A 12,022-nucleotide genomic window follows, 5' to 3' on the forward strand; every position below is an offset into this window, starting at 1 on the left:
TTCTAATAAATCTATTAATGCTTTAATTTTGAAAGTAGATAGAGAACCCTGGGTGCTTTCGGTAAAAGAAATTTCAGATAATGGAAATGAACCTTTTTAGTGACCTACTTAAAATTGGTATGACTCATGTACAGATTCTTCAGCTTTTGCTATTACAAGACACATTTTCATTAGCAATTTTATAAAGTTCTTTAGCTTAGGTATTCACATTATCAGTCATCCCTCACTTGAAGCAGAAAGTGTCTTCATTTGATAAATCTACTGTATTATGTAATATCTTGTAGCTGCTACTGAGAACTTAGAAGAAAAAATTACTCTCATATAAAAGTGAAAAGGACAGTTACTGCCCTTTCAAAGTGCAGAATTGGAATCAGCACTTAAGCAAGTTTTTATTTTAGGTGTAGAAAATATCTGCTCACTGATATTAGTATGAAATGTGTTTTCATGTTTGAGCAGTGGCATTTTGCTCAAACATCTGTGTTGATTTCAGCAAATCAATACACACAAACATTGATCCAAACTCACTTTTTCTCCCCCCCCCCCTTTTTTTTTTTTAAGATAAATATTAAGAATTAACTGGATAGTGGTTTCAAAAGGACTGATCTTGTACATAGGTGACAGATCCAACATAGTAAAACATTGAAAATGTTTTACTGGTGGGACTGGGAAGAAAATAAGGCTGGGGATGTAGTCACAGAGTTAAAAGCCTTTGCCTCATAGTCTTTAAGGTATTTTTTTTAAAGGGAGTGCTATAGGAGGGTGTGAGACAGAACCTTTTGCACTGCTTAGGAGAAGTATCCTTGTTTATATCTTGAGTAAAAGGCCAGTCTTTTTTATTTCAGATTATGTATCAAGGATGAAGGTTGCCGTTCTCTAGCTTTGCAAAATTCAGTCTAATCTTTTCAGAACTTGCTTTTATCTTTTACTGAGAACATCAAGGAAAATGTTGGAAAAATTTTTGTAAAACCAGGGAATTTGAATAATATTGTGTAAAGACAGCTGTGTTCAACAGGAATTTTTTGTCCATAGGCTCCAAGGCACAACACTTCAGCAGAGGAGATTGTTGTATTTGGTAGAGATATATATGTACAAAAGGCACACAGTTTGGTGCTGTAAACTTGGAAGTGTCTGAGGATTGAATACGCAAGGAAAAGGATCCTAGTGTACTTGCTATGTATATGTAGTTTCAGCAAAGAAGCTCCTTTAACTTCATGTAAGTGATATAATACTAGCTGGGTTTAAGATCCTTTCTGTGAAAAACAGGTAAAAATTGAGCACTAGTAGAACTGTAATTATATAAAAGTTTTTTTTTCTTTTTTTTTGGTTGCAGCTGAATTGAACTCTTCTTATTCATATATGCCTTTCACTGCTCATTTTAAGCTTTTAGTAATCTCTGCCCCTATGTGGCCTATAGGTAGAGGGAACATCTTTGATGTAATTGCTTCCATCCTTTCTCCTTTTTGCGTTTTAGTCAGAAAATAGATGAACTTTGTAGAAATGTCTTTAATACTCCTGCATGGTTTCTGTTCTTTGAGTGGCTGGGACAGTTCAGGAAAGCTGCATATAAAGTTAGTGGAAACCTATTTTCTGACATACAGCTGTGATTTAGCTATTCTAACAAATTTTGTACTCACACAGAACTACAGATAACATAGGTTTCAGTTAGAAAAATTACGTGGTAAATTTAAATTAGGTACACTTTAGAAAGAAAGTGTTTTCTGGATAAAAAAAACCAAAAAAACTGTGGTTGTTGAGTTCTAGGTAAGTATTTTAATACCTGATAGCTGGTAAACTAAGGAAAACAGTGTGTACTGATGGAAGATAATGCAATGTAATATTATCTGGCCAAACTTTAAACATACTTCAAAAGAATTAAAACTAAGAAATAAAGTTTCAAATAATGTTGTTATACTTGTGGTAATGTAAACTGCTGTAATTGCAGTGATGTGACCCAAAGAACAAGGTGGTTTTTTTCATCTAACAAAAAATACCATTTCTACCAAGTGTGGCATATTGCTACACATGAAAATTCTTAATCTAAAAGCAAATATTTTTTTTTAAATCTGAAAAATACTTAGAGGAGATGGAGTTTTTTACAGCCTAAGTTTCAAATTGATTAAACCTGTAGTTTTGTTTGGCACTGCCTTTGTATGTACAGTGCATATATTCTCTCTTGGGTAAGAGAGATGTTAATTCTAAGCTGTAGCTGGTGGTGCTGCAATGGAGCTTGTCTTCAACTATTTTTTTCTGAAAGCAGTTTTTCTTTCACTTCAGAAAGGAAAAAAACTTCTGAAAGCTCTGTTGCAGTAAAGCAGGATTTTTGCCTCCTGGAGAGATCCTCTAGTGTCCATTGCTGTTCTTCAGGAACACAGTGTTTTCTGAAATTCCCACTAGAGGCTGCTCAAATGCAAAGGAATCAGCTGCTCTCTAGAATTCACTTTTCTTCATCCTTTTTATTTTCCTGTCCTTTGTTGTTGTCTTTTAATATTATTTCATCAGCAAATACAGCAAAGCAGGTGGTGGAGGTTTTTTAAGTGGAAAAAACAGTGGTTGATAGGTACCTTAGTAAATTATCTTCAGTCCTGCTGTGTTTGAGAATTTTGCAGATTATTAAGGGAGCAATTATTCTGAAAAGCAAGTTAGCACAATACAAGTATTTGGATTTGAATGCATTCAGAGAAGTCCGTTTCTTCAAGGAAAAGGGCCTACCAATCATAATTGTAATCATGATACTACACTTTGAATACATCTGGATTTTGTGAGAGACAATTGAATATGGGGTAAACAATGAATGTTCCACATCACAGTATGTAGAACTGAAAACATTTTTCCCTCAAAGTTTCTGCATTGATTGCCAGTTTTGGGTTTTTTCTTTTGTTGTATTTTTTCTTTATTTTTTTCTTTTTTTTTCTTTTTTTTTTCTAATCTCTCCCCTTTCCCCTCAGTGATCTGTATTATCTGAGAAAAATAATTTATGGAAGTATTTGCTGATTATATGATTTGTGATCCCTTTTCCTACTACTTTGGATCTTCCTTGTTAGGGACTAAAAAATGATGTTAAGTGAAGACAAACATATGAACATGCATCCTAGGAAATTTTCTTATGAGGTATTAACTTTTGCTTTTTTAGGGGGAACCACAAGGATTGCTATTTATAATGGAGCAATGGCTAAGGAAGTTGAAATTATGTACTGTCTAAGATAGGCTTCAAGTAGAATGGCCAAGCCAGAATGGAGGATTTGACTGATGCCTTCAGCTTACTGTTTGCTTCTTTTGAACATCTGAAATACATTAACTCTGACTGCTATTTTTTTTTGTAAAAATGTGAATTATTCCTTCTTCTTAATTTACTTTCCCTTTGGTATAGGAGAAGTCCCAGCAGAAAGATGGATAATATTTCTGTAATTCACACAGTTTTATCCCAGAGGGAACAGCTGGTTGGGGTTTGAGAAAATAGTTTTTTGACTGTGCAATCCTGAGGAGAGACATGAAATTTAGCATTGATCACTGTTAGGGAGAGTGATCCTTTGATAAAAGGTTCACATGGGTTAATTCAGATGAGGAGGAACCTCAGGAATTGTCTAGTCCCAGTTTCTACTCAAATCAATGTGAGCTATGAGATGAGATCAGTTTTCTCAGGACTTGTCTTAGACAAGATCTATTTGAAGTTGAGATTGAGCAATTATGTTTAAAGATGAGATTGAGATGTGTAGGTAGAATAGGTAGGTTTAATTGTAAAATTTACATGTGTATGTAAAATAGGTAAATATATTTAGCTATTGGCAAAGGATCTGTCTTCAGAGACATAAATATGTGGTTTTTTATGTTACCGTGACGTCATGTGAAAGCTAAAATTCTCCCCGTATGCTTTATTTTTGCTTCATTTGAGTAAATGAATATTTGACCTGGCTTTGGCCAGCAGTTTGATTCCTTGGATTGATACCATGTAGGAAGCACTAAACTGGCAGTCTGGTCAAGAAGGAGAAGTATGAGTCCTGAATGCTTCTCTTCCTCAGATACAGGCCAGGATCCTGTGACACCACGATGCTGGGACAAATAGAGTGGTTCAGCATCTTACTACAAGAGAACCTTAGATAGATCTCCTCTTAATGTGGCTCTGCTGCCAATCTTTACTGTGGGATTTGGGCTGAGATTTGTTTATCTTTTGGAGCCATGTATATATGTGTAATTATCACCATGTTAATTATTTACCTTTATGAAATCCTGTTTCTGTTCAGGTGAGTTGTCTGTCTATTGATGCAATTTGAAATTCATACAAGTCTTCCTTACAGCCCAGCTAGAGGCAAACTTTGAGGAAATGGAGAATCATCTATTGTGTCTCGAGGAGCTATGTGAGCAGTGTGAATTGGAAAGATACAAATGTGTGCAGACATTACAGCTGGAAAACTACAAGAAGACAAAAAGGTAAATAAAGCAATTGTTATAAATTAGCATACAATATAAACCATTTGTAATTAATGCCCCCTATATATAATATAATCCCTTTTATTTTCTTCTTGTAAAGAAACAATAGTCTTTGACAGGATCTTGCAAATTTGTAGTAGATTCATTGAATGTCTTAGTGATGAACAAAGACTACACGTGTTTGGAAAATTGTCATGACATTGTTAGGATGAAGTCATGTTTATTATTATCTGCAAAGAATTAGGATAAGGGCTGTTGTTAATAAGCACAGATAAACTGTTGTTTCTTTTAATCCCTTGCCCTGGTTCATGGATTCCTTCTTTTTTTTTTCCCCATGTACCTGTCAGATTAGGAATTGAATTTTCCCCTATCTTCTTTTCAGTTCTATCAGTATCCAATGCTATAAGTACCTTTCACTCCGTTTGAAAGGTATTAATCTCCTGCCATTCTCTTACTTGTAAAAGCAGGGCATTAATTCTTGGAATCAAAGTTCAGCTTAAAGCAGCATGTGTGAAAATTCAGAACTTCCAACTCCTGAGCTTCAGGTTTACCTAAAAGATAAAGTAGCAAGAGAAAAATATCAAGTGCTTAAATAACTTAAACAGTTGACTGTCTTGATTTTTGTTATTGCCAGTGCCAAAAATAGCCTAATATAAGGAGATAAGAAAAGCAGTATTACATTCATTATATAAATTAGGAAATGAGGAGTTGAATTGAAGCAGTTTGTCAAAGATAGTGTCTGACAGCCTGTTAGGGAGGGTGGGTAGATGTGGATGTTGGCTGCCATGGGGATAACCAGATTACTTGATCTGTCCAGGCAGGAGTCCTGCTGTTAGCCAGGGGAAGCACCCTGGCACCCTCCTTGCCTCCTTGATTGTGGAAGCAAGTTTGATACATGTGGTAAGGTCAGAACATCTAGTTTGTCTCACAGTTCTGATGAGGATGTGGTGATCAAGGGCAGGACTGTGCCAGACAGCACTGGCTATATTTTGCTTGGCTTATCTGTGTTCTTTTTCTTGACCCTTCTTGCCATTCTTGTACCTCTGTTTGTTTTTTTAATCATGGTCTCTTCTCTAAACACCTATTCACCCCTATTTACTTTTTCCCTATTGGTCCTCATTTATTATCTTGGGAATCTTACTCTTCTGTGGTGTTACAGCTCCAGTTACTAAAAGAGAACTGGTGTTGGAGGTTCTGCCTCCCAAAAAGTCTCCAATACCTTAAAGCTCCCCCTTCAATTTTCTGTGAAATTTGGCTGTTTCTCACCTAACTTCCCTTTAAGCACCTGTGAAATCCAGTCATCCCTCATGGTGCTGTCTGTGGCTTTTGTCAGTATCTTATCATGTTATCTGTCACATCTGGCAATTTCTCATGTCATGTCACTTTAGTTTTTCATATCCTGTTCACTTGTCTTAACCTCAGGCCAGGGCCTCAGCAATGTTCTGTAATTTTCCTGCAGCCTGGATTTTCTCTTTCCTGGGTCAGGGCAATTCCATATTCTCTCTCCAGGAAAAGTCAACAGCAGACGGGCTGAATATTCACTTGTTTAGACCTACCTGAGTAATTTAAATATTTGAGTAATAATTCCAAAATTCCAAATTCCTGCTATTTAACCAAATAACACAAGTTTAAAATGCGTATAAAGCAACAGATCTGGTCCCATATAGTGATCTTTCTACAGTTTTCTAAGTGGGTTTTGTTCTCTCTGCCATCCATGCTCCCTTTCCCCTAGCCACTGCTTTCAACATCAAAATAAAGTGTTAAAACATTGCCTGCTCTGCTTAGCAGCATCTAATCAGTTTTATAAATAGAATGCTAAGCAAGCTACTTAGTGTAATTGTAAGCTGATTACATTTGGTCAGACCTAGACAAAACAGGAAAAATGCAGGTAATTTCTGGTTGATCATTACCACTGTATTTATTTAGGTAAGAAATTAACTACTAGCTCATTACAGGGAGGACACTTGCCAGTGTAGGTGCTAGAAGAGCCAGCAGCCAGTTAGCTTGATGTGAGTGTGCTTTGTGGTGTATGTTTGGAACTGGTGTCCTGTCTGACTCTCTTAGTGCTTGGGGTGTTCACTGTGATAGCAGCTGAAAGAATCAAGGAAGGGGGAGGGGCCGGGAGTCTATGCTCTCTCTTTAGCACAGAAATTATTTTCTGGGAGTGAGTGGTTTTGTGTTTGGAAAAAAAAAAAAAATTCATGTATTTTGACAATATGGGGATGAAAACTGAGATGAATATGAACTCTAGAAACGTGGGTTATTTTAAGCATGTAACAAAATGTAATTTTGTTTTAAAGTCACTGTAGAGCTTGGGCTAGAAGCTAATGTATTTCAAATCTTTTGAAAAAATCCTATATGGAAGACTTAGAAGCAGGTGCTTTAGGTCAACGTTAAACCTATGAAGTGCAGCTTATGGTAACTATGGGAACTTATTTTAAGAAATAGGTCTCTCCGTATTAAATAGAGCAACTTTATTTCAGTTCAAACAGATCAATTTTTCCCTTTTGTCATTGTCTTGAGAACTAATTTCAAAGTAGATTTATGAATCCAGGAAATTTTCCAAGTTATTTAAAAGCCTGGTGTTTGGTTGTGTGTGGGTTTTTTTTGTTTTTTTTTTGTTTTTTTTTTTTTTTTTTGTTTTTTTTTTTTGTTTTGTTTTTTTTTTTTTTTTTTTTGTTTTTTGTTTTGTTTTTTTTTTGTTTGTTTGGGTTTGTTTTTGTTTTTGTGAGCTTATCTCTGGAATTTTAATATTCTCTGTTTTGTGTTTAAATCCATTGATCAGGTTACCAGTACTGTTGTATGAAGTCTAGGTTCCACCCTTGTTTTCTCTGATTAGTCTCTCTGGAATTGTTTGGATGTATGCTAGCGTTAAACTGTGTCATTTTGTTCCTGTCTTTTTTCATTCAAGCACAATTCTTCTTCCCTTTCCTTCATTCTCCTACTGTGGATATTCTGATTGCAGAAAGCTTTCTTGTCTCTTTAGTCTCGTGTGGCAATTCTTGCTTTCCCAAGCAAGAATTTAGGAATTTAGGAAGCACTGTCAGGAGCTCACTTTTGTGTCATCTTTTTTTTGTGCCCTGAATGGCAGCCTTGTGGTAAGGTAAAAACTTTCTGACCTGAAGCTGTACTTCCTGTGAAGTTCTTGGTACCATTTGTATCCATTTCAGAGAGATCGCCACATTTTGCAAAATAGCAACTCCTGATTGTTTTGTCAATTAAAAGAAGATGCCCAAATGCATCATTTTGTAGGAATACATTGGGAATGTGAGGGTCCTTGTCTCTACAAATGAGTGAATCTATTTCACTGTATGTTATTTGATTTAAAAGAATTTTCTGAATGATAATTTTTTTAGGATGTCTTTCTTAAGAGCCTTGTCTATTTTTCAGTATTTGTCAGCTTTGAGAACAGACACAGAGGTAAAATAAATGTAAAAATCTAAAATCCATACCTTAGTGGGACTACTGTTTTTCCTTTTTGATGTTATTTAAACAAATGCTTTACTTTAAGAGAAAATAAGTTCTTAAAATTTGTATTTATTCCAATTTTTTGAATTTTAGAGGTTTATTTGTGGTCAAATAAAGTGTAGCCCCATGCTTTTGTAATTAGTGCAGTAGGTGAGGAGTTGGACAGATTATCATAGTACTTTTTGGATGCATTATTACCACGCCATGGTGGGGCTTTAGTGCTTCTGGAGGAGGAGAATGTATGGTTTACTCTCTCATTCAGAAGGGTATAAAATTTATGTCAACTGCATTATGTAGATTAGAGGTAGGTATGAGAAAATGTCTTAATTACTGTTGTTTTCTTCTGTAGACTTTATCCCTCTTTTTAATTGCTTTGGGAACAGAAGGAACAGTAAGGGTTGTTGGATGTAGATACAGTGGCTTATCTTAGGCCTGAACAACATAAACATTTGAAAAGTAAATAGAAAAAAACCTTCCATATCTGTAGCTCTTGTTTCCATCCCATAGCATTCCTCAAGCGATAGGCTGGAACAGTGCTCTCTGCTGTACAGCATCCTCAGAAATTATTCCCTCCCATCTGGCAGGGATACATTTATGTTTTACCTTCATAACCTTTTCAAGCTTTACATGTAATTTATAAAACTTAATTTTTATATGTAAAAAAAGTGTATATGCGCCTTTGTTGCAAGTGGTTTGAGCAAGTATATTTTTCCTTCTGATGTTAAGTGTACTGTAAATTATTTCTGACACCACAGCTGCACGTTTCATAGTTCTCATCAAAGTTTTCATCAGTGTAAATTTTCATGCCATACTCTTTTTGATCAGTCTCCTAGTGGTATGGGTTTGGAGCTGCTATATCTGTGTGTAACTGGGTACCTAAATAAACATTTTGGCAAGGTTGGATGCAGAATTTTTGTTATCTTCATGGCAGATGTGCAGTGGATGACTGGCATTGCGTTTTCATTAGGCATTGTATAGGTTTCTTTACTCACATTGCAGAGATGTTTTCTGTCCTGCTTTAGGAGTTTGAATACAGCACAATCAGCAGCAAGTGTTTTCATGGTGATAACTGGCTGGAATTAATTTTATGGCCGTCAGTTGTTGCAGTTCTTTGGGCAGACACATGGAATGAAAATTCCTGTTGATCCTGAAGAGACTTGCACAAACTTTGGGAGAGTTTAATGGATAATTTTGTTTCCTTTTTTCGTAGTTTGAGGGCTCTGAACTTTCTTTTGTTTGCAAGAACTCTTGCATTACAGTGTTCTGCATATGACAAGCCCAAAGGAGTATGGTGCTCCATTATTAGTGAATTTTACTCCCATCAGTGCTCCCAGTATTTGGAAACATTGGGCAAGACTGAACACCCAGGAGATTTGAAGATTGCAGGGGTTTGGGCAGTTTTTTTTCTCTTATTTGTAAAGTGTGAATGTGTGGTATAATTTATGTCACTTTTAAGTTGATTCATTTTGCCTTTTCTCTGGTGACCTTTGCTTGGTACAGAGAGACAATGACGTTGTTACAAAGAGATTTGCTTCTTTCCTTCTCCTTGCAGTCTTGTTTTCTTTCAAATAAGCAAATAAAAGACTTTTTTCTTTGGCTTTTGTGACCTGTGGTTGAAGACTGAATGTTTGTGTTGGATCCTCTGTATCCTACAGCACCTTTTAATAACGTTATCTAGAAAATGTTAAAACATTATGTCAATCCTGCATAATTTATCTCTACCTTTATGTGGTGCTGTTAGTGGGTATAATCTTCAAATCCTGTCAAGCTGTTAATACCAGGCATTCTTTGTCCAGACTTACTGTACCAATAATAGGAACAGATGGTTGAGGACTGCCTTAATCATAATTTTGTACCCTCCCTCTTTTCAAAGATGCATTATTTATATGTGTAATTAATTCATTGTGGCTAGTGGCAGAAGAGCAGGGCTTAGGTGCTTGTCATTAGTGCACTAAAATTCATTCTGTGCTGTGCCTCCTGATAAATTCTGTGTTTCTTTGCTATGGATTATTTCCTGAGATCTTTAATAACTCCGTTCCAGTTACATTGAAAACAAATTCACTTAAAAGTAGTTTAAAGACATTTATTAAATGCATTCATTGACAACGCTTCTGTGAGGGAGATTTTACATTCCTACGTCAAAGGGACATGTTGAGGATGCCTGAAGAGATACAAGTTGTAACTTCTCTCTGGCACAATTGTATTCCCACTGCATGGAACCACATTCAGCATTTTAGGTGAAGGTTGCACACGGAGTCACAAGCTCTTTTTGCTTACTTGTTTCTGTGAATTAGGGTTGCACTGTATCTTGCTTAGTTAATGAAGCTTGACCAGTTTTTGAATACTGTCAATTTCCTTCTTTTTAATGCTTATGGGGAAATTGATGGCCGGGTTAAAAGAAGGCCTGCAGTTTGTTGCATGGCTGTCTACTAAAAACAGGTTTGCAGGAACTCCTTTCTAGAAAAAAATGGTGGAGTAGATGGTGGAGGTGGCCTTTGACAGTGGATTGTTCGTCCTTCTATTAAACTTTACCTTCTCCATCATTCTTTCTACTTTCTCAAATTGTAGCTTCACTTAATATTCTATTCTCAAATTTCAGCTTTGAACTTTGGTTCCCAGAATTTTGATTGTATGATAAAAATAAACTGTGTTGGTACATCTATGTTTTAATGATCCAATGACATTACATACTAAGATAAAAATTAAAAAAAATGTAAAAACTGTCGGGTTTTTTGGCTAACAGGATGAAAGCAAAAGCATTAAAAACTGTGTCCTGTGCAAAATCCTACATCTGAAGGCATGAGCTTTTAGAGGGAATAAAACATTTTTTCCACATTTCAGATTCCAGTTTGGAATGGTTCTAATGGTAAATGGCCTGGGTCAGCCTCTTAGCAGAGATGATGATTTTGTAATGATTGTGATTTTAAGGCCATCTCCCTTATTTTTCACTGTTCTTTTGAATGATAGTGCCTGAAAGTTGGCACCCCATATTCTTAATATTTGTTGTGGTTTTTTGGAATATTGAAACAGAAATGCTTTCACTGTACCCTGAAACTGCTGAGGATATTAGGGTAGTACTTGGGTTGGTAGGTTTGGGTTGTATTTATTAACTTGATTACCAGTTAATGTTTGTAATTTCTGTTGCAAAAATTTGCTGGGATCAGTTCCATCTTCTGGATGCTAACATAAACGTTTTGCTGAAAAAGAGACTTCAGCTACTTCTGTATCTGCATGAGTATGGAAGCAAAAAAATCTCCATTGCAGTATTATTCAAATGTCTTAGTTCTGTGCTCTTCTCTGTTAGTGAGTACAATGTCACTTTCGATGATGAAGAATCCTGACCTGAATTCAGTGTTTTGTCAGATGAATAGAAACCCCTGCCTGCGGTTCAATTCCAACAGTAGTTTAGTAATAGGGTTTGTTTTTTTGTAATTTTTCAATACTTAAAGGCTTTTCATTGCTTTGGTCTCAAGTGTATTTCAAAGTAGTAATTGGCCTAAGTGTCTCCAAGGGGTCTCAGGGATGGGGAGAACACTTTTGTGTCAGGATTGACAAAAGTGCTAATCCTAAGTTAAAAAAAAAAAAAGAAGTACTTAAATTATTTCTGTGCACCATACACGTAGCATAGGTTTTGAGTTCTCTGTTTTTTGGCTTTTACTTCTGATGACATCCAGAGGAAAGTCGCAGAGGAAAGATCTCATGGCTTTTTAGCTTACTAAAGTTGAGTCAGGCTATGGAAGAATTTTTTTTTTAATATATAATTTTGAAAACTTAACTGTATCAGACATAGCAGAGGAAATGCAGCATTTCTCAGTTTCTGGGTTGGATTGTGTTAGGTGACATAAATATTTTTAGATTAATTTGCTGATCAGCATCTGTACTTTTCTTCAAATGTATTTTTTGTAAATAGTATTTAAAACTCAACATTTATTAACACATATGATTGTAAAATCTTCCCGATTTAATTCTCAATTTTTAGCATATGCTGTCCTGATATTGTCTTTTGTTTATGTCTTAGTCTAGCAGTTGGAATTTACTGACTGTTAGTTTTAAAGCATGTTATAAAATTGTTCCTGACATTAATTTAGGACTTTGTTACTTTCTTACCTGCTTATTCTCTTCTTGAAGA

General features: G+C 35.6%; 1 protein-coding gene across 2 annotated transcripts in view; it reads left to right on the forward strand.

Moving 5' to 3' along the window:
- The window catches only part of DTNBP1 (dystrobrevin binding protein 1), a 64,121-nt gene that overhangs the window by 10,863 nt on the left and 41,236 nt on the right, over positions 1–12,022 (forward strand). For both annotated transcript variants that reach the window (XM_063403019.1, XM_063403029.1), the window contains one exon: positions 4,293–4,425. In XM_063403019.1, coding sequence (XP_063259089.1) covers positions 4,293–4,425 — 133 coding nt within the window. The remainder of the gene's footprint in view (positions 1–4,292; positions 4,426–12,022) is intronic.

This window comes from Prinia subflava, chromosome 1, assembly GCF_021018805.1.
Source record: "Prinia subflava isolate CZ2003 ecotype Zambia chromosome 1, Cam_Psub_1.2, whole genome shotgun sequence".
Taxonomy (NCBI): Eukaryota; Metazoa; Chordata; class Aves; order Passeriformes; family Cisticolidae; genus Prinia; species Prinia subflava.